This window comes from Artemia franciscana, chromosome 12, assembly GCF_032884065.1.
Source record: "Artemia franciscana chromosome 12, ASM3288406v1, whole genome shotgun sequence".
In the NCBI taxonomy this organism is placed as follows: Eukaryota; Metazoa; Arthropoda; class Branchiopoda; order Anostraca; family Artemiidae; genus Artemia; species Artemia franciscana.
The window spans coordinates 20,058,980-20,086,859 of NC_088874.1; the positions used below are offsets into that span (position 1 = coordinate 20,058,980).

At 34.6% G+C, this 27,880-nt stretch overlaps 1 protein-coding gene across 3 annotated transcripts in view; it reads right to left on the reverse strand.

Moving 5' to 3' along the window:
* LOC136033822 (SEC14 domain and spectrin repeat-containing protein 1-B-like) overlaps positions 1 to 27,880 on the reverse strand; it is a 128,501-nt gene that overhangs the window by 27,266 nt on the left and 73,355 nt on the right. For all 3 annotated transcript variants that reach the window (XM_065714749.1, XM_065714750.1, XM_065714748.1), the window contains 3 exons: positions 23,652 to 23,743; positions 20,688 to 20,939; positions 3,497 to 3,688 (listed from right to left, as the gene is read on the reverse strand). In XM_065714749.1, coding sequence (XP_065570821.1) covers positions 3,497 to 3,688; positions 20,688 to 20,939; positions 23,652 to 23,743 — 536 coding nt within the window. The remainder of the gene's footprint in view (positions 1 to 3,496; positions 3,689 to 20,687; positions 20,940 to 23,651; positions 23,744 to 27,880) is intronic.

Consider the following 27,880-nt stretch of genomic DNA (forward strand, 5'->3'; position numbering starts at 1 on the left):
AAAAGGTGCATTGAATTGCTCTGTGAAACCTCTCTGAGCAATTAAGAATTTAAGAAACTTTCACTTTTGCTTCATCTTTGCATATGAGATGGCCAATAAATATCTTCAAAATGAAATGCACACTTTTTTGAAAGTTGAAGTAACATCTTGCCGCTAGTCAAGCCTTGAATGTGTTCAAGCCCACGTACACCTCTAACTCAACTATTGATTTAGTATCCATGTCTCCAGACCTGCCCTCGTGCTCTTGATGTACACTGGCAACTTAGTGAATAGCCCCTTGGATTCCTCACAACTTGATAATAGGCTATTTATAGTTTGAAATGATGAAAAGGCTCAACGTTTTGACTGTCAAAATTTTGAATAGCTTTTGCGCTCTAAGATTTTCAACATTCAATATATGATAAATGATGAATAGCATAAACGCCAGAGCCATCTAAAGTATTGTGTGCATGGTTTCCCCGTTGACGATTTACTATTTACGAGACTTTGGCAAGAAAATTGCAAGACAGAGTTTCGTTTCACTAGATCTTGCTAAATGCCGCGAAAAACAAGAGGCAGTCAGAAAAGAAATAAGCTATCTTCGTATGTATAGACTGATTTTCACTTTTCTAGAGTACAATGCTGAAACATGAGATTTATGTCCTATATATTGATGTATATTGACGAATATGACTTGAATGAGGCAGCGGGTAACGGGAGGGAGGATAGGTATTTTGATATTAACAATTGCCCATTTAACCAAATAATCGTCTGAAAAAAAAGCCACCAAATACTAGGTAAAAAAAATGTTAAGTATGGCAAATCACGACAAGGCAAGATTTCTGTTTGTTTGTTTTTTAAATCGTTTTTTCTGTGCAGATTGATTTCCATTAAAAGCGGCTGATTTATTAAAAAAAATTAACGAATATGTCGGACCCTTGTTCCTTTTTTTTCCTCACTCTTCCTATGAGTCAAGTTTCAGCATTTTATTTTCTAACTTGGATACAATACAAATAACAAAATTAAAAATAATAACTCTGAAAATCTACAACTTGATACACAAAGTGAGTAGCGGGCAAAAAGTATCACTGAAGCTGAAAACTTCTAGCCTTTTAACAGTCCATTATCAATTACACGCACGTTTCCATCTTCCAATTCACGCTAAGTCAAACCCTTCTATTTCCTAGACATATCAACGGGAGTTGGGCGGACAGACAATTCCAAAGCCCACTTAGAGTCTTAAAGGTGAAATTGTTTTCAACGCAATAGACTGAAACCTAATGTTCTGCGCTAGCTGAAGCATAGATCAAAGCATAGAGAGTCACCACGAATCTAGATTGAACCGAATTCTGTCTGACTTCCTCTTCACAGTATCTGTTAAGTATAATTTTGTATTTCCCTTATCTCCCGTGTTAGAGCTCAATAAAATTGTCAAGAATGCCAACAATAAGGGCAATAAAGTTGCCTTTCTTTTTTTTCCGGACGAAAGCATGGAAGATTAACACAGTAAAGTTCGTAGGTCCATTTCAAAAGACAGTAAATCCTTATCTCATTTACTGGACATCAAAGATGAACTTTTTTACCTTTACAAATACATATGAAAGAAAATATAAAAAATCGTTTCAATGAAAGAAAGTACAAGAAATCGTTTTTATGAAATAAAGTAACAGAAATCGTTATTAACACCCACATCCAGGGCACTTGAAAGTTTCTAAGCCTGGTCCCTGGATGAACTTTGGGAAGATCCCACAGAAAGGTTGGTGAATACAAACGCCAGGCTTGCCTCTGCCCTAGCAGATGAGTTCCAGCGATGTGACAACTATTGAGTACAGCTAATTTGGAGGAGTCTATCGCTAAAAATTTCACAGAATCCTTGGAAAGCTGATATAAATGACTTGACAGCTATTTATCGTTGTGCCTTGTTTTCATTCTCCAGAGACCGAGTTTTATAAATGCACTTAAAACAGGGGCCAATAGCAGTCTACCTTTTGGGTTTTCTAATGCAGATAAGGGATAGGCTAAAGGAAACTTGATGTCATCATGTGACATAGATAACTTCTTCTGTAAAAAATATGGTACAATACATTGCGTTGGTTATGGTAGAGCAGCTTGATGATAGCTAGTGAATAAGGTTGAAGTAAAAATTGAGCAGGCAATCAAATTAGTCTTTACAAACTCGAAAACAAATCGACTTCAATAAGGTTACTATTCCTTCATAAAATTTTATAGCTTTTAATTGGTTTTAGCATATTAGACATTTTTAGAAGATTTACAAATTATACTGGCTTTTCACTGGATATAGCAAAATTTTATAAGGGATGGCAACCATGATTGTAGGCTAGTCAAAGTAAGTAAGTAAGCAAGTAAGTCGGCATTAAACCCTTAAGGTCCAAACCGGCGGTGCTGATCTCCGTTTCATGGCCCTTCAGCCAGGAAAGTCAAAGCCATCCTAATTAAAAAAAAATACTAAAATAACATGGTGAGGGGGCCTGTCAATCATATAACAAAATTCCAATCAATGCATGCAGTGGTAAACATCTCAAGTCTTCGTTTGAATTTTACCCTGATAGCATGGATGTTGAAATCTGGATGATTTCTAAAATATTTGAAATTGCGAAGCAAAGAGTAGTAGAGCCGTAACTTTGATGAACTGAAAGTACCAGCTGTTATGATCAAAATTCCACTGTAATTTATCTGACAGTGTTATTTTGATAAAGCACATCTTTGGAAAAAAAACTACAAACAGTAAAGTAAATTTTGACCCATAAGAGTTGTAAAGGATCAAATGAATATTACTTTAATATAAGCAAAATATAGGCAAAACCAAAGTTTTTGGTTCTGCTTATATTGCATTTTTTTGTATCCCCCTTGTATTCCTGGTCATGGAGTCTTTTGAGGGGAACAAGAGAATTATGATCTTAAAATATATTTATTGGTAGTGAATAATAAATAAACCCTCTCTCCCTCTTTCTCTAATAAACTCTCCAATAAATAAACATTCCACCATGGTGGAAAGGGAGGAATATAGATATGAAATTAATTGGGAATGAAGTGAACAATATGTTTGAACAATCAAACAGTCTCAATCTACAGGGAAATTGCAGGAAAACCCATTAAAAACTTAAGATTTCACATGACACATATCCAAAGTCTTCCTAGTGTACGTGTCTCACAAGAAAATCGTCCATATTCAAATAGATCCAACACACTTCTTAAATTTTTCAGCTACTAATTGAGACCGGTAGAAACCTTAAAGAAAAAAAGAAACTGGGGTAATTGTTTCAAATTTGAAAAAAAAATGATGGACAATGCCACTAAATGTAATGTTCGATTTTCAAAAACTTCAGAAACATTAATCTTACAAGAAAGGATAAATGATTCTTTTCTAGAGTTAAATTGGAATGCGTTCAAACGGTACTCCATTTTCCTAAAAAAAAAAGCAAGGGGAGAGTTTGTTTAATAGGTTATTACTTACTATCCTATAACAAGCTTTAAGAGCAACTTTGATTAAACTCACCTCTTGTCGAAGTTGGTGGAAACGAAAAGCAACAAACAAGGCTCTCCTTCTTCGCTCTAGCAATCCAGCAAAAGTCCGACATACAGAATCCATCAAGTCCCGTTTTGACTTTAAATCTGGGGGCAAAAGAGCGTTACTCCTCAAGATTATACTTAGACGATGACGAACTTCTGCGTAGCGTCCATAATATTCCTAAGAAATACATGTTAAATCAAGTCTCATATTTTGTTGAAAGTGTAGTTTTGTGAGACCAGTCTCGTAAATTCGAAAGTGATTTAAATATTTGAAATGAGAATACAACATTTGGATGCAACTAACATGAAAGTTACAAAATAATATCTGTGTTCATGAGGTTTATTTTCATTTTTGCTTTTTACGGCATAGAAGGCGCAAATAAAAAATAAAAATAGTATCCAAAAACAATTAAAAAAAAAATTCTTATCTCTTAGTAATTTTGTATCAGAAACCTAGCACACCCAATAGAAATGAAAGCTAAAAAACAATTTTTTCGCTGAAGAAAAGAGCGACGCTTAAACAATAACAAACCAAAATTAGTCCATATATTAGAAGAAAAATTAGTCCGAATAAGAGAAGCTGGTTACCTCTGTTTTTACATTCTGGTTTCATATTTGTATAAAGATTTATCAAAAATAATTTGAATCCATCAAAAGCACACCCCTACAATAATTTCTCAAGAGGTCGAAATACCACATTTGGATTTAATTTAATTATTTTCATGGTTTTCAAGGACTTATTCCAAGTAGTAATTTTATAGAGATCTCCCCGTGGACCCTAGCAAGGGGTGAGGATTACGGGGTCAATGACAAGCCTCCCACTTAGAAACAAGAAAACATTACAAATGAATAAAAATAGTAAATAAGAAACATTTCCATTTTAATCCTGGTAAAAAAAAACTCTTCGTTGCACTTGGCCTTTCCACTCTCCGATATTCCCTGATGGCGTTCAGGATGCATCTATGCCTCCCTTTTTCCTGGTTAGCATATGAGTGCAATATTACAGTTAGAACATTTTTGACATATAAGGGCAACTGTTCTCCCACATTCCATTATTAAGACTCAGTCAAAAGCATTCCCCAAAATGTTTGACCAGATGCTTCTGAAGGATCTGGTCAAATGCTTTTGGAAGACCGGACTACATTTTGCACTTACTAAAAATAATCTTTATTTCGAGCTGAATTCTCCTATTTCTCATAATATCCAAGAAACAAAAATCATAACTAAGATTACCTGAACAAGAAAAAAAAACAAGTAAATGTGCATTGACATTTCAATATATATATACTGATATTTATTCCTCAATGTCTTAATAATTTTGTATTTGTTAAAATTAAAAAAGTAAAAACATTTAAAATATATTTTGTTTTCTGAAAAGTGCAAATTATGTTCTGATCTTCAGAAGGCGTGGGGAATGTAAGCCCCACTAATCTTAGTTTCTGCTCGTTTTGAGTTTGATTTTGTTATTTATATTAATTTTTGTTCGTTTTGGATTTCATTTATTTATTGATACTTATGTTTTGGTAGTTTTACACTTAGACAGTTATTTGACTTTATTTTTACTAATATATGGTTTAATATAGGTCTTTACTTTTCTTTGAAAAACTTATTACGTGGAAAAGTTTTTAAAAAAATAATATCTGTTGGTTTTTTATTGACAGTCTTTACATTGAAAAAAAAAAATCTGATTTTTTCAGTTTTTTTTTTCTTTTTGAATCCCTAGTTTGGCTTACTATGTATACGCTGGAGAAAATTTTTCGACAATTTTGAATAGCATACGTCCTTTTGAAAATCAAGAGATACATAGTACTGTTCAATTTAGTTTTACACATCTTCATACTTTCCTGAAAAATAAAACTTGGCATTCTTAGCAGAAAGTTATGTCAACAGCAGTCTTAGCAAAAACTAGTGTCTACACTATTTTGCCAACCCGGATGCACTTACACTATGTTTTGATTTAGCATCCCCCATACATCCCCCACAACTTTTCCTAGAAATTCCACATCAATGCCATAATCCTAGGTAATATTGGCGCCAACATCAGTAGTAGTACTATTGCTAGTAGTAGTAGTATTATGCACTTATACATACCCCTCACCATTCCCTGGCAGTTTTAATCTAATACTCTTAGCTGTTCTTGACATACTGATGATACGGCCATTTGACAGCCTATTATTTGAAAATGTCTCCTAAATACCTTTAGCCTTAATAGTAATAATATTAGTAGTAGTAGAAGTAGTAAAGGCGGTATGCATATAGTACCTTTTGGTTGGCTCAACATCTCCCACTGTTAAGACATTCCCGAAAGCTTCACCGTAATATCTTAGCTTCAGAAGTACCAGTAAAAGTAGTCGCAGTAGTAGTTGTAGCAGTAGCAGTCGTAGTAGTAGTAGCAGTTGTAGCATTAGTTGTAATAATAATAGTAGTAGTATTGTTAGTAGTTGTAGTAGTATGAACATTTTGCATTTTGCCTAGTTCAACAACCCCCTTTAACATGTCCTGAGAGTTTAAACTTAATATCCTTGACAATTCCTGGGATACTGTTGATACCCCCTTTTGAAGAGCAATATCTAAGAAACTGCAAAGGGCATGAAGTTGAAATCTTTTAGGGTATGTTTAGGGGGCCTTTCAATCATTCATGTGCAGATTCACTAAACGTCAAATAAAGGCCAAACTGGGCTACGCAACGTGGATCTGAAAGTTAATTCACGTAAATCGTTATAACCTATGTTCATATAAAGCTCTATAAGCCTATAAAAATTTATATGCAACTACAATATTACTTCAGAATTTCTCACCTGCTTAATGCCAACCAGTTACAAAATATAGTTGTGTTTATGTATAGGGGCTTCATGTATTTGTCCAAAAAATGGTATAAACTGCTATCTGAGAATTTTATGCTTATTTTGGTACCGTATATAACATTCTATTATATTTCCACGATTAGTTGTCTGTAAATCAAAATTTTACTCGACTATTCCCTTGCTTAATCCTAAATCTGAGCCAAATTTCAAATTTAGTTTTTGTGAAATATTGAGGTAGACATCGACCGTATAATAAATCGATGTTGCAGGAGTAGAAAGAAAAAAATAGAATTTTTCTTATAGAATTGTGAATTGTGTAATTTAAGCAAAATACATCAAACTTTAAACATTGGAAGGATAAGCTATATTGCTATGAAAAGTGAAACTTTGATTAGTAAATTTTTGAGATTTCGTCAAAGTTAACACTCCTTACTAAACACTATTTTTAAAAAGAAATAGTGACTAGTTAACGTTTTATTGCTTATGCTTCAAACCCTCGTTTTAAATGTTTTCTATGTATTTCTATATCTTTGTTCTATAATTCTTGTTAAATCCCTAAAAGAACTAGTATTTAATGTTTAATATATCTTTTAAGCATATACGATTGTATCTTAATCTTCATTTTCTACTCTTCATTACCATCATAATTACTAAACGATGCCATAAAGTTAGGTGACATGCTAAATGGTTAATACAAATAGTTACAAAGAATGCTTGACTCCAAAACATGGTTCAAGACATTTTTTTTTACAATACCAAGCTTAACTCACTCTCTATAATAGTCAATAGTGGAAAGGTTAAAAATCATGCAAAAAATATTAAATATAATTTTTTTGTAGATGGGAACAGCTCTTTATTCTTTTCACGGCAGGGTGGTTTTTATAACTTACTATTTTTGTATCAATATTTTTACATCATTTTGATTTCAAAAGATTTATTAGAACTTTAACCCTCACCAGATTTTAGATTAAATTTACGACCATTCTCATTACCAGCCTATGACGTATACTTGTTGAGGCTGCCTTTAAATTGCTGGTATTTCTTTGTTTGCAAGTTTATCAGAGCAACCTATTATACACTCTCCGCTAAAAAAAAAAAATCCTAGATCCTCCCCTGGTAGTGGTAATAGCAGTGTGCAAAGAGTGCCTTTTGGTTTATACAACGTCCCTCTCAACAGGCACAGAAAGTTTCCACTTAATACTCTAAGCTATTCCTGAGAAATTGCTCTTACATCCTTTGGAAACCTTATTGCCCACTGTTTGTTTTGATTTGCTTAAACACCCCTCCTCCCCTAAATCTTCCCTGGAGTTTCACCTTGGTATCCTTAACCTTAGTAAAAGTAGTAATTTTATTAGTCGTAAAAGTAGCAAAAGTGGCAACATCCATATATGCCTTTTGGTTGGTTCAACATCCCCCTCAACATTCCTTTGGTCAATTGATCAGCCCCCTCACCATTCCCTCAAAGTGCCAGCCAAATACCTTCAGTCATTCTTGAGCTTCCCCCTTTTGACAGTCAGTATGCCCTTAAAATATTTTGATTTAGTTTATCTTTCCCCTGAAAATACACTGACTTTTTGGATGTTTGGGATTTCAACCCCCCCCCCTCAAAGCCCAGCGAGTAAGGACTGCAAGTTATGCAATTTTTCTAATGTTTTTACATAGTGTTTGTTATTGGAAAAGAGAGCATATTTGACCTTTTGTGTCCAAAAGACCAAAAAAACCCTCTTTCCTAATAATAAATACTATTTAAGCAATGGTCAAGTTGCATAGTTTACAGACCTTACTCTGAGGACTGTTGGGGGATGACTGTCCCCGACATTCCAAGAGATATAGTTACTAAACATTTCAACTATGTGGAAAAAATGGCTATTCAAAATTTATCATTCTAAGTTTAGAGAAATTGAACGTTCCCCTAAGAAGATGTGGCAAATTATTAAAATCGTAGTTGGCGACTTCCAGGACAGTAAGTCTTGCGTTATTACAGATCGAAAAAATAATCTTTTGGTTGACCCGAAGCGGGTTTTTTTTTTCGAAAACTTTTCAAAATATTTCCGAAGTGTTTTGTGAGTATTTTCAAATATTGAGCCGAACCGCCGAACCTATCATCGAATATTCAGCCACCGGAGGATATGAATTTGGAGGGGTTTTTACCAGTAGGTTTTGGTGTTCCGCTTTATTTAAGGCCGACGAATTGTACTGAGGTGGATAACATTATTCGTAGCATGAAGTCAAGCTCAGCAGGAGGTAATTTTGAAGATCCAATACTTTTCAATTGTACAACAATCAACAATTTTGAAGATTTTGTTGGATTGGCTCTTTAAGTTCCCTTAAGTTCCAGCTTAATTCCCTAATCTATTCTAGAGATGCACCATTTCAACAATTTGCCTACACACCGTGTGTTTTGATTTAGTTCAATTCTTTCCCGTCGATTAAGCAATTTTTCTTCGTTTCGATTTCGATTTCTCCTGGGCAGCCACATCTTTTAAAATCGAAGCTACTCGGTGCCTTTTTAGGAAACAATTCTAATTAATGAGTACACGGAAACTAAAAGTATTTTTCCCGAAGTTGTTGAAATAAAAAAAGAGGTTAAACAATAATATATTCTTAATAAAGTATATGGTAATTACACATTTAATACTATGAGCACGATTTTAATAAAAAATGACTTCATGTAATATAAAATAAAATAAAAAAATAACTAATCAAAGTGAGCCTATATCCAAAAGACATACAAGTCTAGCTGCTAAGAAAGTGACCATTTCAATTAGAAATTGCTTTGCTTTTTAATAGAAAATGATATGCAATCTAAAATAATGATAAAACCCATAAAACAAGCCCTTGAACTTAAATGTAGAAGCAACACTAGGTTAGATGCCAAGAAACTTCCATTTTGATGAGATATTACATGAATGAGCAACAAACTTTTTTTTTAGTTTCGGCTGAACTTCCGTAGCTCGATGAAGCTATGACAATTTAATTTTTTGTTTTTAGTTTGTTTCTTTTTTTGACGAGTTTTCTGACCGTCGGTTGCATTTATTATTGGTTTCTTTTTGAGACGTTCTGCTATTTCGCCGAGGGTTTGTTGGTCATAAGGCCAAAATATTTGCTTGGGTTTTATTTTTTTTATTTCCTTCAAAAAAGATCCCCATAAATCAAATACCTTCTGGTATTAAGTGGTTAACAAACTTCTATTTTATTGTGTAAAGAGGAAATATAGTAATGAGCTCTTAGGCTTTATGCATTACTTTTCAAAATTAATCTTTAGCATTAACGTTAGGGATAAAGTGGGGCCTCCAGTTCCTCTAAATTTAGATTACACTTTTACGATATTTAACAAAACAGAAATCAAAAACTAAAAAGTAATATTTCAAATGAAAGTAAAGACCAACCATAAAACTCAAAATGTGCAGAAATTATATTACATATGAGGAAACTGTCTCCCCTAAATCTGCCCCCTTTATATACTAAAGCATTACTTATTTTCTTCTATGCTTCGAGAACTCCATCGAGAATGATATAGTTTATTTGTTCCCATTTACTTTAGATGTTGTGATTTTCAGTTAAAATATCTTAAAACGTAATCGGTATGTAAAACACTCGAAGTCACTAATTTGTTTGCCTTCTAAAAAGATTTTTTTGTTTTTTTTTAAGTTGCCTTCTAATATGTTTTCCGTTGCACTAGTCAAACAAAGTTGTGAGAAGTAACGGGGTTGCCTCACAACAACAAACTAATCCATAACGCTTTTCATAGTCTTACACGAGCTGTGATATCAGTAACCTCCAGTATACAATAAAACTTATTTTTAAAATTTAGGCATAAGAATACTAAGTTTAAAGTCGTTAAACAGCATAAAAGATAATGGATTGATTTATCACGTAATATCTTGATCTCACCTAGTATTACTCGAAATGAAAAACATATCCATAATATGCACCCTGGAAATCCAGTTACTTCTCTCTACAAAACGGAGAATTTCAATTCTTGATACAAATTTTAAAGCGAGTCTGTAGTATTAATACCAATAAGATTCCTTCACTTCGAACTTCTCCACAAAATAATCCCGAAATGCCCTTTTCATATCCAAAACGACAGCCAATCATTTAACTGAGCTCACTGTGCAGAAGTGATGCCAAATTAAACAAAAAATAATAATTAAAGCAACAATCTAAGAATACTTTACTTTTATTCTGTTAAAAGTGTCCTTAAATGGTTTACTTTTGCCGTACCGAAACTCCTTATTGTTCTGTGTTTTCTGTAAAGGGCTAGTTTTCTGTATTCCTACAAACAGGAAAATATCACCAGTTGATTTATTTGCATTAGTTTCATTGATATATATTAGATACTCTGTGAACTACTAATTGTTGTTCGTTTTAAGTTTAAACTTCGCTCTTTACTTCCCTCGGAAAAGCTTTGTATTTTTAAATTAATCATAAATCATAGATGATCTTGAAATGCGTTCCAGCAATTTCTTTAAGTGAAAGTAAAGAAAGAGTACTCTGGCACTGACCACTTTTATCCGATTTCTGGTTACAAAGCTTTTTAAAAAATAATTTTTGGCTAATTGTCAGTAACCGGTTTTAAGGATGGGTAAAAATTTGCATATGAATAAAATAATAGCGGTTTTGCAATGGCTGAAATTGCTTAAGTGTGTCAGTATTCTTACGCTCACTTATTACAATATTTAATGAGAAAATTATCTCTCAGTTATTGTAGCTTGGCTTGAATTCTTTAAGAAATCCAGGATTGTGTCTTGATACATGTAAATAAAATTTAAATAATGAAATATTACGAAGGGTAAGACTTTTAGCTAAGAGAAAGAATAAATCGTTTAATTCGAAATTCTTTCGCTTCACATCCGGAAACTCGTCTACAAAGAAGAAACAAAATTGGAAGAAAGAACGTTGAAAAATTCTAAATCTAAGGGGAAAAAACGATAAAACTCACAGGTCAAAAAGTAACCTTTCTTGACTGTTTGTACAATATTTTATCCAAACCTAAGCATTATAATTATTTGTAAGTTGATTGAAATGTCATTTTGAGCTTTAATTGTACACAGTGAATTATTATTAAGAGAAAAGCGGTGTTTAGCAGTTTAAAAAAAAAATAAAGATTATTTCACATATGGATAATCACATTTTTTTTTCATTGTTTGAAAGGTTTTCTTATATCTTTTGGCTTTTTATAAGTGCTGTTTTTTTTGTTTTTTTTTTCTAATAAAAGCTTTTGGGTTTTAAATGTACGGATTTTAATCTTCTTATTTTATATTTTTAGTCGAAAAAAATTCGTTACCAATAAGAAGGCTCACTGGCATTTTTATCGCTTCCTTAACTCGCTCGGCCCTTGTTCTCCAAAAAACGGACTCATGTCTTCGTCTTGCAAATGCAGCTTCGGTACACCCAATCCCTTGGTCCTATGACGTTCTTCATTGTGTTTAGGCATTACTTTTAGCTTTTAGCCTTGTTGTATGTGGCTTTTTTCAACTCTAGAGGGTTTATACAAATCTCCCAAAAAATCTCCGCAAAAATAGGCTTTTTAAATTGTGTGAATTAATTTTAATGGAACCTACTGTATAATGAGACAAACAGACTCACTTAGTGGGATATATTAAGGCACCCGGCGTTTGATGTAAAGATAAATATACAGATATAGACGATTATTATACAATTAACGAAGTATTATATTAATTTATAGGTGGTTAAGTGCGCAGAAGAATAGCTTAGTAATCAGGTTTCAGGCTATTGAACATGTTAAGGTAATAGGAAAATTGTATAGCCCATTCATATTAATGTCTTCAATGAAAAATTCGAGGCCCTGTGTCCCCTGCCACTCCTCCTGCGTTTCAAAAAAGTACCTAAGAATTTTCACTCCATCCCCTCATCCGCTACCGAGGTATTACACATAGAATCATTTCGAATCGACACAGGCATCATTTGATTTACTTAGGTACGCGTTAAAAAAAATACCCTTGGGAGACGATCCAAACAAACGATCCCTAAGAGTTCCTAGCTAGCTGATCGGACAACCAAGTCCAAGCGTGACCACCTTTACACTAAAGTCTATTTGTGAAGAACGTATACTTTAGATAATCTAGGGCTATTAACCCCTAGGCTTTGAGGGTAATTTAAACCCAAGGATAATATATATTAGACCTTTCGACATTTTTGAACAAACCGGTTGTCTTTAAATTTTGTTCTCAGAATACGAAAGGCTAGAGGCCAAGCAGGACTGCTACGTCCTAGAGGCTAGCAGAACATAGGACTTAATGGTGGCTAGTGGTTCTCTCATCACCTTCGCCCCTTACATATTGTTTTGAAACCCTAGATTTCCTTCTGAACGAGCCTCTTCCCAAATTTCTGCAAATCTCAATTCTATATAAATTGGCGGAAAAAACATATTTTTGACCCTTTGTCAGGCCCTGTTTCCTATGGCTCGATTTTTTCTCTATTTTTCCTTATGCTTTTGGGTCCCTTTATTTCAAGAACTTAAGGATTTAGGCTTCAAGCTGATCGAAAAAATTTGGCCCTTCATTAGGCCTCATCCTGTGGGGGCTCATGTTATCAAACAATTTATGTGTGTGTGCGTGCACTATGTTCTTTTTTGCCAAAGGGCTCACATCTGTAAGTTTCGGACTAGAAGGTATGAACAGTTTCTTGCACATTTCCGGGCACCCTAATGTGCTTCCACATTGCACGACAAGATCCTCAATCCACTTGACCCTGATAGCTGTTTTTTGACAGTTTTCAGCTGATCACACAGACAAAATGAAAAAACAAGAGCTAAAAGCTCATATGGCACTTCTGACGAGGCCAGAGGAGCTAAGAGCCAAGAGCTCATATGGTATGAGCTCTAAAAAAATTCTAAGAATCAATACATTGATTTAAAAGGAAAATCAGAGGCTTAATGCCGGTCGGGATTTGAAAAAAGAGCTGTGAGTCACGATGTCCTTCTAAATATTAAGATTCATTAAGATCTGATCACCCATTCGTAAGTTATATATACCTCATTTTTTCTAATTTTTCCTCTCCCTTTAACCCCCCGGATGGTTGAATCTGGGAAAACGACTTTATCAAGTCAATTTTTGCAGCTCCCTGACACGCCTACAGATTTTCATCGTCCTAGCACGTCCAGAAGCACCAAACTCGCCAAAGCACTGAACCCCTCCCCCCAGCTCCCCCAAAGAGAGCGAATCCAGTACGGTTACGTCAATCACGTATCTACGACATTTACTTATTCTTCCCATCAAGTTTCATCGCGACCTCTCCACTCTAAGCGTTTTCCAAGATTTCTGTTTCCCTCCTCAAACCCCTTATGTCCCCAGATCCAAGTCGAGCCGAACATGAAGCATCTGAGACATAAGATCCTTCTATATATCAAGTTTCATTAAGATCCGATCATTTATTCGTAAGATACGAAAAAAAATAATTGAAGAAAAAACGGGTTTAATTTCTTATAAAACAGTGACAACAAAATAAAATAAAAACTACACTTTAGCTAACCAAAAAATAAAAATACTCCGAATATTTCGGCCCCACGTCCGGGAGCCTTTCTCAACGGAAAAAAAAAACAACAAAAAAGAAGAAAATTACAAGAATTTAAGACTATTTTTAAGACATTATAAAAATGCCACGACAACTAAACCAACATAAAAAATATAAACAATCAAATATATAAGAAACAAAAACTCACATTTTAAAACAAACACTCCCGCAACTGACTGTAACTTTAGAAAAACTGAAGTAATTGTTTATATTGGCACTTTCCTCTGCCACAATCGATGTATAAATGGGAATATTTTAAAACAAACACTCCTGCAACTGACTGTAACTTTAGAAAAACTGAAGTAATTGTTTATATTGGCACTTTCCTCTGCCACAATCGATGTATAAATGGGAATATTTTAAAACAAACACTCCCGCAACTGACTGTAACTTTAGAAAAACTGAAGTAATTGTTTATATTGGCACTTTCCTCTGCCACAATCGATGTATAAAATCTATGTATATAAGATTTTATACATTAGATTTTATACATCGATTGTGGCAGAGGAAATCTAATTATACATTAGATTTTATACATCGATTGTGGCAGAGGAAAGTGCCAATATAAACAATTACTTCAGTTTTTCTAAAGTTACAGTCAGTTGCGGGAGTGTTTGTTTTAAAATGAGAGTTTTTGTTTCTTATATATTTGATTGTTTATATTTTTTATGTTGGTTTAGTTGTCGTGGCATTTTTATAATGTCTTAAAAATAGTCTTAAATTGTTGTAATTTTCTCCTTTTTTGTTTTTTTTTCGTTGAGAAAGGCTCCTGGACGTGGGGCCGAAATATTCAGAGTATTTTTATTTTTTGGTTAGCTAAAGTGTAGTTTTTATTTTATTTTGTTGTCACTGCTTTATAAGAAATTAAACCCGTTTTTTCTTCAATTATTTATTTTTTTCGTAAATGGAAAAGCAGTGTGGTCTAAGAAATTATTTATTCGTAAGATAAAAATACCCCAATTTTCACGTTTTCCAAGAATTCCAGTTTCCCCTCAAAATTCCCCCAATGTCACAAGATCTGGTTGGAATTTAGAATAAGAGCATTAAAGCACAAGATCCTTCTAAATATCAAATTTCATTAAGATCTGATCACCCGTTCGTAAGTTACAAATACCTCATTTTTCCGAATTACCCCCCCCCCCCCCCAACTCCACCAAAGAGAGTGGATTTGGTCCGGTTTTGTCAGTCACGTATCTTAGACTTGTTTTTATTCTTCCCATCCAGTTTCATCCTGACCTCTCCGCTTTAAGTATTGTCTAAGATTTCCAGTCCCTCCCCCAACTGCCTCCCCCCTAATGACGCTGGATCCGGTTGAGATTTAAAATATGAGACCTGTTTTACGAGGTCCTTCTAAATAGGAAGTTTCATGAAAATCTTATCACTCTTTCGTAAGTTAATACGTTATTTTTTCTAATTTTTCAGAATTAGCCCTCCCTCCCCACCAAATTCCCCCAAATAGAGCGGATCCGTTACACATATGTCAATCACGTATCTAAGACTTCTGCTTATTTTTCCCACAAAGTTTCATCCCGATTCCTCCACTCTAAGCGTTTTCCATGATTTTAGGTGCCCCCCAAACTCCCCCCAATGTCCCCAGATCCGGTCGAGATTTAAATTAAGAGCGTTGAGACACGATATCCTTCTAAATATCAAATTTCAATGAGATCTGATCACCTGTTCGTAAGTTAAAAATACCTCATTTTTTTCTAATTTTTCAGAATTAACCCTCCCCCTCCCAACTACCCCAAAGAGATCGGATCTGTTCCGGTTATTTCAATCATGTATCTAGGACTTATGCTTATTTTTCCCACCAAATTTCATCCCGATCCATCCACTCTAAGTGTTTTCCAAGATTTTAGGTTTCCCCCTCCCAACTTCCCCCCCCCCCCAATGTCATCAGATCCGGTCAACATTTAAAATACGAGCTCTGAGATACGATATCCTTCCAAACATCGAATTTCATTAAGATCTGATCAACCGTTCGTAGGCTAAAAATACTTCATTTTTCTATTTTTTCCGAATTAACCGAAATGGCGTCAGATCAAAATGAATAGTGCATCATCGGAGTCAGCATGGTCAAAACCCTTATATAGGAGAAGCACTGTATGCATACTTTTACATGTGTTTTTACATGGGTAGCACTGATGTGTCTCCTCTTTTATGGCACTTGGTACCTACCAAGTGACATATATCGATCACAAATTCTGTTGGTCGGTCTGTCGGTCTGTCTGTCCCAGTTTTGCTACTTTAGGCACTTCAAGTTAACCTAGGACGATGAAATTTGGCACGCGTATCAGGAACCAGACCAGATTAAATTAGAATTTGTCATTTCCCCGATTCGACCATCTGGGGGGGGGAGGTGTGGGGGGACGGTTAAATCGGAAAAATTAGAAAAAAGGAGGTATTTTTAACTTACGAACGAGTTATTGGATCTTAATGAAATTCGATTTTTGAAAGGATATCGTGTCTCAGAAATTTTATTTTAAATCCTGACCGGATCAGGTGATATCGGGGCGAGTTGGGGTGGGAAAACCTAAAATCTTGAAAACGCTTAGAGTAAAGGGATCGGGATGAAACTTGGTGAGAAAAACAAGCACAAGTCCTAGATACGTGATTGAAATAACCAGAACGGATTCGCTCTCTTTGGGGGAGTTGGGGAGAGGGTTAATTATGAAAAATTAGAAAAAATGAGGTATTTTTAACTTATGAAGAAGGGATCGGATCTTATTGAAATTTCATGTTTCGAAAAATATCGTGTCTCAGAGCTCTTATTTTAAATCCTGACCAGATCCGGTGACACTGGGGGGAACTGGGGCGAGGAGCCTAAGATTTGGAAAACGCTTAGAGCGGGGGGATCGGGATAAAACTTGGTGAGAAAAATAATCACAAGTCCTAAATACGTGATTGACATAACTAGAATGGATCCACTCTTTTTTGGGGGGATTGGGGTGTAGGGGGGGTTAATTCTGAAAAATTAGAAAAAAATGAGGTATTTTTAACTTACGAAGGAGTGATCGGATCTTAATGAAATTTGATGTTGGGAAGGATATCGTGTCTCAAAGCTATAATTTTAAATCACGACCAGATCCGATGATATTGGGGGGAGTTGGAGAGGGAAACCTAAAATCTTGGAAAACGCTTAGAGTGAGGGGATCGGGATAAAACTTGGTGGAAAAACTAAGCACAAGTCCTAGATACGTAATTGACAAAACTAGAACGGATGCGCTCTCTTTGGGGGAGTTGGGGGGAAGGGTTAATTCTAAAAAAATCAAAAAATGAGGTATTTTTAACTTACAAAGAAGTGATCAGACCTTAATGAAATTTCATATTTTGAAGGACATCGTAACTCAGATCTCTTATTTTAAATCCTGACTGGATACACTGTCAAGGGGGGGGGGGAAATCTTGGAAAACGCTTAAAGAGGAGAGATCAGGATGAAACTTGGTGGGAAGAATAAACACAAGTCCAAGATAAGTGACTGACATAACTGGACCGGCTCCGCTCCCTTTGGTGGTGTTAGGGAAGGAGAATTATTCGAAAAAAATAGAAAAAATGAGGTATTTGTAACTTACGAATGCGAGATCAGATCTTAATGAAATTTTATATTTAGAAGGATCTTGTGCTTTAGAACCCTCATTTTAAATCCCGACCAGATCCAGAGACAATGGGGGGAGTTAGAGGAGGAAACCAGAAATCTTCGAAACCGGAAATCTTGGAAAACACTTAAGAGTGGAGAGATCGGGATGAAACTTGGTGGAAAGAATAAGCACAAGTGTAAGATACGTGATTGACATAATTAGAACGTATCCGTTTTCTTTGGGGGAGCTGGGGGTTGTTAATTTGGAAAAATTAGAAAAATTAAGGTATTTTTAACTCAACAACGGGTAACCGGATCTTAATGAAATTTAATATTTAGAAGGAACTCATGTCTCTGAGCTCTTATTTCAAATTCCGCCCAGATCTGTTGACATTGGGGGGAGTTGGAGGGGAAAACGGAAAATCTTGGAAAACGCTTTATAAATGTCGTAGATACGTGATTGACGTAACCGGACTGGATCCGCTCTCTTTGGGGGAGTTAGGGGAGTGGGATTCAGTGCTTTGAGGAGTTTGGCGCTTCTGGACGTGCTAAGACGATGAAAATTGGTAGGTGTGTCAAGGAGTTGCACAAATTGACTTGATAAAGTCATGTTCCCCGATTCGACCATCTGGGGGGCTGAAGGAAGAGGGAAAATTAGAAAAATTGAGGTATTTTTAACTTACGAGTGGGTAATCGGATCTTAATGAATTTTGATATTTAAATCCCGACCGGCATTAAGCCTCTGATTTTCTTTTTAAATCAATCTATTGATTTTTAGAATTTTGCTAGAGCTCATACCATATGAGCTCTTGGCTCTTCCGACCTCGTCACAAGTGCCATAAAAGCTCTTAGCTCTTGTTTCTAAAAGGACTAGCTGGTTACCAAAAGATCCTAGAGAGATATTTAATCACTCATTTAAAACGTGTTGCTTATATCTAAGTGACTTTTATAAGTTCCACCATCTGCAACCACCTTATGTCTCTAAGAATGACACTTTTGGTGCTGGTAGCGCTATTGTTTTTTTCTACCAGACCCAGCGGGTTACCATAACATCATAGAGAAATGTTTAATGGCCCAGTTAGAGCTATTGCTTATATCTACGTACTTTTTTTAAATTAAATAAAAAAAAAAGTTTTTTCAACTGAAAGTAAGGAGCAGCCACGAAACTTAAAACGAACAGAAATTATTACATATACGAGGGTGGTTTCTCCCCCTCAACACCTCACTCTCTATGCTAAAGTTCTTAGTACTTTTGAAAAAAAGCTTCTTATTGAGAGAGAGAGAGACACACTTTTTATTATACATATCATCAATAAACCACATCAGCCACTTTAGAAAGTCAAAGACTTGTTAGTAGTGGCTGATAAACATTAATGAGCACCAATACCAACAACATTAACAAAAAAAATGAAACGAAATGAAACAAAAAAGTGGGAAAAAGAAAACAACAGGAAAATAAAGAATAAGAAAAAAACAAATCAATAAACCATCCCATTTAAATTATTTACTTATTTTCTACCCAAATACTTATTGGTAAAGAATTCCACACTACTGGTCCAGCAAACTCGGGACCAAAACTTCCCCTCTGAGAGCTACGACACTCATATACCAAATCATCCATATTTTTAGTCTCATAACTGTGGTATGAAGAATTCCTTATAAACATTTGACGAAAAATTTCAGGGGACAAACCATAAATACTCTGAAATACAAATATAGCAAGTTGATAATCATGAAGTTGGCTAAGATTAAAGATCATGAGTTTCCTATAACAATTAACTGTATCATTTTCACCATGGACATAATTTCCTAGTAGTCTAATAACTTTATTTTGTAAAACCTGAACACGTTTAAAATTTGTATAAAATCCACCAGCCCATATCACACAACCATAAGAAATATAAGGCATGACAATCGAATGATAAAGAGTTAAAAGGGCAGAACGAGGTAACTGATTTCTCAGACGCCGAATCAGTCCAAGCCCTCTAGATACCCTAGCTGCCACTTGATCACCATGTGCTTTCCACTTGAGATACCAAGGTATCTCACCACGGCTAATTGTTTCAATGGCCTATTACAAAGAAATATTTTTTCAATTTAAATCAACTGGACTTCCTTTCCTACTAAACAATATAAAATGAGTTTTTATTCATTGATAAATGGCTAATCTTTGTTAGAATTAAAAGATGACTTAAAGCTTGAAATTATTGTTCTAATTAAAAGAACATAGTGTTTCAGGAGTCATTTTCTGCAGTATATTTTCAGCTAGAATTGTCTGGAGGGAATGTTATTGGTAGTGGGGGGAGTATTTCACGGGGGAAGAACTTGCCATTAAGGAATTTTCCTTGAAGGGGGAGTCGGATATCCCAGCATTATTTAAAATGATTAGAAATTAAAAAAAAGAAGTCTTTCAATTAAAAGTAAAGAGCAATATCAAAATTTAAAATTAAAATAAATTATTACGCTTATGAGAGGGGGTTGCCCCCTCCTCAATGCCTCGCTCTTAAGCTAAAGTTTTGAATTTTTGTTCCTATTTTAAGAACAACTCCTGAAACACAAGGGCTGTTTAATTAGTATAAGCTTTTTTAAAAGTTCAAAAAAAACTTCAAAGTAGAGGAAGGGGTGACCCCCTATATATGTAATAAATCTTTGGTCGTTTTAAGTTTTGAAGTTGATCCTTACTTTCAGTAGAAAAAAACTTTCCTTTTTTTATTTAATCTCATGGCGAATCAGGGATTATGCGAAGTGTATATGACATTCTAGCCTTTCAGGGCTCCCGGCGAAAGTAAAACTACAATTGTTTGTAGTAAATATTTCAACATAAACATTCCAGAGAGTTGATTTATTTTTATTGTTTCAAGAAGGTTACTTTGCTTTGTCACAGGTTGTGTTAAAATCTATCATACATCCATCAAATCCTTCCATCACTTTCTTTCATGTCCATCCCTTTCTAACTTATAAAAAAGTCTAATTCATATCTTGACTTTCAATTTAACTAATATTAGGCAGGAAATATATGTTGCCTATTTTTTGTGCGTATATTGCATCTGCTTTGTTCACGGATGTTGACATAAAGCTATTAATTTATATTCCAGAATTATCATATTCATATTAATAATTTATATTCCTATAGCATTTATATTTCAGAAACTTCCACCAAAATATCCTCCAATAGTGTCACTTCTTCCTCCTAAAAATAAGACAATTGGCCTCGTAATGACAATTCAGTTAATATTAAATAAATTTGATCATCTTACCCTACATCGTAATTCTAAAGCCTCCAGTTGTCTTTGCAGCTCCTCTGTCTCAGTTTCATCGAGCCCAACCCCTCGCGCTGCCAACTGCCTATACAAGTCAGCACCATGTCCCAAAACCCAATTGACTACAACATCTATACCATTTTCTAAAAATTTGAGTTCACGAACGTGGTCCGTCAGGTATATTAACTCTGCATAAGACTGCTCGAGTGTTACCAATTTCGTGTGAATTAAGTCCAAAAGCTCTCGTATCTGAAAAATAATAAATTTTGTCACAATTTTAAGGGTGCACACTTCCCTACAAACCTGTACGAAAGGAACTGGGGGAAATAAAACGTTTTTACTATAGTTTTCAGCAAGAGATCAGCAAATTTTTCTATAATTAGCAAAGAAAAAGTCTAATAACAAACTGAATTTGAAACAAAATCTATTTTATGGTCTTTAGTTTACGATTTTAAATTTGGAGTCTGAAAAAAATTAAAATTATTTTAGGCCAGATATATCTTAGGCTCAGAATTTTCATAAAAACAATAACATTCAGGTTAAAATGCAGAACTAAAATTGGGAAAGAATTAGGTCATTTGATCTATTAACAACAATATCACTTAAGCCGCGTTTTATTTGAGACAAGATAGTTTCAGTTTGGGCTACCGTTTCCAGTCTTATTTTGCATAATTCCGTTTTATTTGAGCCTTTGTTTCGTTTTTTTGTTTTTTTGCTGTTTTTTTGTACTGCCTTTGACAAATAAAACACTGGAAAAGAAATAGGCAGCCTACTGGCAGAGGTTTGAAAATCGGCGAATGCTTATTGATTGTTACTAGCTTTTTTTGGCTAGATTAGGTCAAAAAGTGCTTAAATTTGAATTTGCAATAGAAGCAATTATTATATTCGTAAAGAGCATAAAAAAGGCATCGTTTGGCATAGGCTATTCACTTTATTGGTAAGTCAATAATATGAACTGCCATACGTTTACCCATCTGGGAATGTTGAAAGTGAAGTCTGTCCTTTTTTTAGGATTAAAAATGACACTAAGTAATGTAATTTGCTAGAGCCAAGGGTATACCTTACAGTAGGCCCAGAAAAACAGTGCCATACACATATCTGGAGAGATACTAACCTGGTTGGTCAACAAAATAAAAAAAAGTCTTCATCCACATCCACCAGGTAAATATTTTCTAACGCCGTTTTTATGAAACAAGGTGTGAAACTACCTGGACGGGATCGACGATTTTCGGGATCTAGTTACGGAAAATGGTACGGTCCCTTACGGGATATCGCAAATAAAACGGCTTTGAGCTTACTAAATACGTAAAAAAACGCTTTTAAGGAAACAGGTCCAAAGCTAGACTGAAACAAGAGCAAATAAGCATTAAACACAGCAAATACAATATTTATTATGGTCTATCAGACCAAATATCTACAAGAGTATTTAACAGAATCAACTATTCTCTTTTTCATTTACACTTTAGGAAGACACATCCTTCACTGATGTAACCACCGATCCTAGAAATTAATATTTAAAGCGGGCGTTCAAAACTAAACGTTTCTCTTGATGCAATGGAGATGCAAATGTAGGATAGACAATGTGCATGGTGTTTTCGTAGTTGAAAAAAGTTGGGAAGAATAAGAAAATAAAGAACAGAACTGCGGTTTTGATACTAGAAGCCAAACCAATGGTACTCGCCTTAGTAACAGCATATTAAACAATAGGTTCTACAAAAATTGTTTTGATCTTACTATCAAGGTTATTAATCGAAGAATGGTTAAGATATTGAGGTTAGAGTCTATGGATGACAGATCATAAGCTGCTTCAAATCATGCTTCTTGGTAATCTAATTGTGGCAGAAAAAAAGGACCGTCTGAAATAAGAGGTGATAAGGAGACATGATAAGGAAAGATTTAAATGAAGTAGGAAAGTGTAAATAGTAATGGGTACTTATCGGTTATATAAAAAACATTATACAATTTCGATCGCGAATGATGCGAGCATGACAAAAGAAACTGGTCAAGCAACTTCTTTATACCACACAATTAGCTTTGGTTTGGTTGCAAAATAAATTAAAGCTATATTTTATTTAAGTATTTAGTTTGTATTTTGGTTTGGTTTATGCAAACAAATTTAGGCTATAAATTTGCATATTAGGGGGTGGGGGTAAAGCATAGCATAAATTAAATACGGCAAGGGTTAGTTTACGTATTTAATATATGCTATGCTTTACCCCCACTCCCACCCCTAATGTGCAAATATATAGCCCAAATTTGTTTCTAAACAATTATATATTCATCATATTTTGTTTCATTTCATTAGCATCAATCGAACTTCCCTTCCTGAGTGTCCATTATATAACCGATAAGTAAACAGTAGAGTTCTGAGCAGAGATTCCCGCTACAAGGATGAATACAAATTTCAATCCCTCGGACAGTGACTAAACGACGTCCTCTAGGGAGAACCCATATCCGATGGACCGGTGTAATAAACCAGCATATCCTCAGCCGCAATATTAACTCAAACAACATCCCGTCTATATCCCAGAACAGTTACACTAGAGGAGAATGACGGCTCTGTCAACAAATTCCCTCTACGCTAGTGGCTCTGCTAACAAACACCATTAAGTCAAGCAAGTCATGGCAAGCCTGAGCAGAGTAGAATAGTTGAGGAGCATTCATACCTGTGTGGGCCTTGGGTGGAATGACGCTCTATTCTTGGCGTCCACTGAAGTTTATACCGAAAAAACAGCCTACATTTTTGGTTTCTCAAAGTCATTATCCTGCTATACCCTAGGTCCAAGAGAGTATTTTTTTCCAACCATAAATTTTTTGACATTTTCAGCTAAAGGAGAGAGTAATTGATAAAATCTTGAGAAGATAATGTCCCATACCCTCCCACCTGTATGAAGGTTTGTGTGTTCCAAAAGGTAGCACCTCTAACTCAGCTATTGATAAATAAGTTAAATGTGAACATACCTTTTTCTGCGACTGAATAACATAGTCTGTCTGTATGCCCATCTTGAAACCAGACTCGTCGTCCGTTTCCAAACGAGCGATAAGTTCACGTCCTTAAACAAAAACATACTAGATTTATATACATGCATAAAAATTCCAGTAGAAGCTACAGTAACAAGCATAGTTTTGAAAATCCAAGAAAGTCACACCTGGAAAATAACAGTTGAAGAAATTTTAGTGCTTCTAGTGCAACCTTCGTTCTGCGCTCGAAAATACAGTCAAATTGTATTCCAGCCTCAAAACATTTTGCATAGTAAGTTTTGAGTAATTTGGTGAGACACTAACCATGGTACAACTTAAACAAAGACTTTAAGCTTTAGACTAGAACTGGCCGTGTTTTAAAATTTTATGTGAAAAGCTGCGCAGCGCAAGATTCCTACATTTCAAAGTCAAAACACAATTTTCAAGAAAATATAATAAAAAAAAAATCGAAAAATTCATGAACAATAAAAAAAAACTATGTTAAGAGTTTTGCATAGTTTACCATAAGAACTTAAAAAAAAATTCCCAGAAGTAATCTCAAAAACAGTTACTCCTTCTCCATAATGAAAAATCAAAGACTAGAACAGGGATTTTTCAGAGAGGAGTTCAATCTCTTCTAGCAGTCTTCTTGCAAAAAAAGAAATTATTTTTCAAATGTTCTTTGAACATTTTCCCTTTTATTATATACTGAACGTAGCCTATACTTTAATTTTTCGCTGATGGCTGCCGTAAAATCAAAACATAAAAAATATAGGTTACTTTGCTATCGCTTGTTCGATTATATGTTATTTTTCAAAAATGTGGATTTTTACCCATTCTAAGTGAATGAGATTGAGCGGCCTAAACATAACTACTAATACTACTAACAACTCACTCAAGCACTAAGCCGCCTATGGTCAACACAGCTACATATGCTCCTCTTGACTCCCAATCAATTCAAACTCCTCTTTCTTCGCACACTCTCAAGAGGTTCCAATTTTCCCCAAATCTTTCATTACGACATCTCTCACCCCATTCAGGAGCGACCTGTTTTTCGCCCGGTTCCTAAATGTTTGCCTGGCAAGGACAATCTTGGGCATTCCATCATCCTCCATCCACAGAACGTGTCCTAGACATCTCAACGTTTTTCTCATTATAGCCCTTGAATGTGGGATTGCCCCACGTTTTTGGCAAAATCTACTGTTTTAGTTACGGCCAGACAGTCGGGTACCCAAAACGACCCGTAGTCAATTTTATTGGAAAATATTTAGCAAATCCTCCTCCGCTGTTTGGAGCACCCTCGCCTCAGAACCATACCTGACCACTTTCATCACTATAGCTTCCAATATTCTAATCTTGGTCCGTAGATTCATCTTCCTATTCTTCCTAAATTCTTTAAATTTAAAAAGCACCCTGGACCTTGGCTATTTTACTTTTAACATAATAGTAAGTGAAGCTGTCCACTTGATCGATAGTCTCGTTACCCAAAATAACCTCTTCACCTTCACCTAGTCCTAGTATTAGCAACTTAGTCTTCTTAACATTAATTTTCAAAATCTATTCTTGCACCCTAAACTCGTGTTCTCCTTCTGCCTTTGCTCTGCTCCTTAGGACAAAGTCCATCAAAATGGTTCATATAAATAGGGATAGAACGCAAACCTGCTTAACTCCTCACATAACGGGAAACCAGGTGCTAACCTTATATTCCACTTTAACCGCAGCAATGTTACTCTCGTATATGGCACTAATCATTTTAATGTATTTATCTTTTATACCATACATGAATAGTAAAGTTCTACAAAACTGAGTATCTGATGAATCAGACACTTCTTAATAATTAATCTAAGAATGAAAATTTGGCCGACACATCCTTTCCCCGTCCTAAAACCACACTGTTCTTCTGTTATAACTTTATCTACAGCATCTCTAAGTGTAAAAAGTATCATCATACTAAGTAATTTGCTTCCTACAGAAACCAAGCTAATACCTCTATAATCATAGAGGGGTATTAAGTAGAGTTTTCCTAAAATCACTAGGTACTTTCTCGTTTTAAAAAATCTTATTTTTAATGTTAGGTAACTTATCTCTAACTTAATAACCACCAAACTTAAAAAAAACCTTAACCCCAATATCAGCACATGGGGCATTACTATCTTTTTAGAACTATCATTAAATCTTCCTCTTATCTTTAACCAGGACAAGGCCAGATTGACAATTCCTTCTCAATTTATTAACATACCAGTACAATAATTTTACTATTATGCCGTATAGCTGCATTTTCCGGATCTTCAGCGATTTTATCTAAAAAATTAGAATTCCGTTTTAGTTTAGCATTCAAGCATGCACTAGAAAATCCCCCAAAACAATTAAATTCTACCTTTTCCTCTTTTCGTCCGTGTGTGTGCGTCTTAAACGCAAGTAAGCAGAAATTTACACATAGTATAAAGTTGGCTGAGGACAAAAGTCCTAATTTTTGGCTCAAAAACTGAAATAAATCATTTAAATAGGAACTTGACACTAAATTCAAAAATTTAGTCGTAACTAACTATTACAGAGATATATTTTGTCGAAGTTTTTCAAAAGCATTACAAGGAATTATCTCAAATTATTACAAGAAAAATATGGGGACTAGGGAAATCCCTATTACATTTTTAATGTAGGAAATTATATTTTTCTGAAGAATCAAATCACACTGATTTCTTAAACAAAATTAATAAATGTTACTGAAAATCATAGACGCTAATATAAATATCGTATTGAATATTGGAATCCAGTGTTGAAAGATAAATCAGGAACCGTCTTGATTGAATTCAGTGTTCCCCAGTGTGTTGATACCACTGTATACAAATCTAAATTTATATACAGTTAGATTTATATAAACTTGTGTACAGTGGTTAATACATAGTAAATGTCATTTAGAACCCGGTATTGGCAATTCAACTAATGAGCAAGTTTCCATTAAAAAACAATAAGAGCTTTAGTAAATAATCGATTAATATTTATTCCAAATTTCCTATCTGACAATAAGTAGCGTTCCTCGGATTCAGGCTGGAAATATTTTTCGAACTAAAATTATTATTCAAGTTTATGGTATGCTGATTTGTGACTGCTGTTTTAAGAAATCTGAGATTGCGTCTTGATACATGTAAATAAAACTTAAATAGTGAAATATTACAAAGGGTAAACAGTCAGTTGTTATTAAGAGGAAGGAAGCGTTTAGTAATTTTAACCAAAAAAAATTTCACATATGAATATTCACTTCTTTTTTTTGTCATTGTTTAAAAGGCTTTTTTGTTTGTTCTCTGATAAAATTTTCTGGGTTATAATTGTACAGATTTTAATCTTCTTATTTTGTTACATTAGTAGAAAAAAGCCCGCATTCCAATTCTTCTCGTTACCTAAAAAAGATTCACGGGCATTTTCATCGCTCGGCCCTTAACTCGTTCGGCCCCTTATTGTCTTTAGGCATTACTTTTCTGCTTTTATCTTTGTTGTTGTGGTCTTTTTCAACTCTAGAGGGTTTATACAAATCTCCCAAAATACTTGACATAAAATGGGTTTTTTAGATTGTATAAATTAATTTTAATGGAACTCACTGTATAATAAGACAAAAAGAATCACTTAGTAGGATACATTCAGGTACCCAGCGTCTGATGTAAAGCAAAATATACAGATATAGACGATTATTATAAATTAACGAAGTATTATTCTAACTTGTAGGGGGTTAAGTGTGCCGATAAATAGTTTAGTAATCAAGTGTCAAGCTTTTGAACATAGTGAGGTACTAGGAAAATTGTTTAGCCCCTTAATATTCACGTCTTGAAAGCAAAATTTGAGGCCTTGTGTCCCCGACCAATCCCTTTTCGTTTCAACAAAGCACCTGAGAATTTTCACTCCATCCCATCATCCGCTACCCAGTTATTACACATAGACTTTTATCACATTAACAAACTAATATCTACATAAGCATTATACGAGTTGGTGCCATTATAATAACGACCCAAAATTAGTATATGTCTTTGCATTAAGTCTTTATCTGATTTTGTTTTCCCTCTCCTTTATTCTCCATTGGAATTATAGTTCCCTGTTGTCTCTTTTACAAATGTTGTTTTACTCATTTTATATTTGACTGGTATCTGAACAGTGAATAGATGGTTTTATATATTGTGAACCAAAAAAATTTCGAAAGTCCAGGAAGTATAAGGAAAACAAAATGTATAAGGATATTT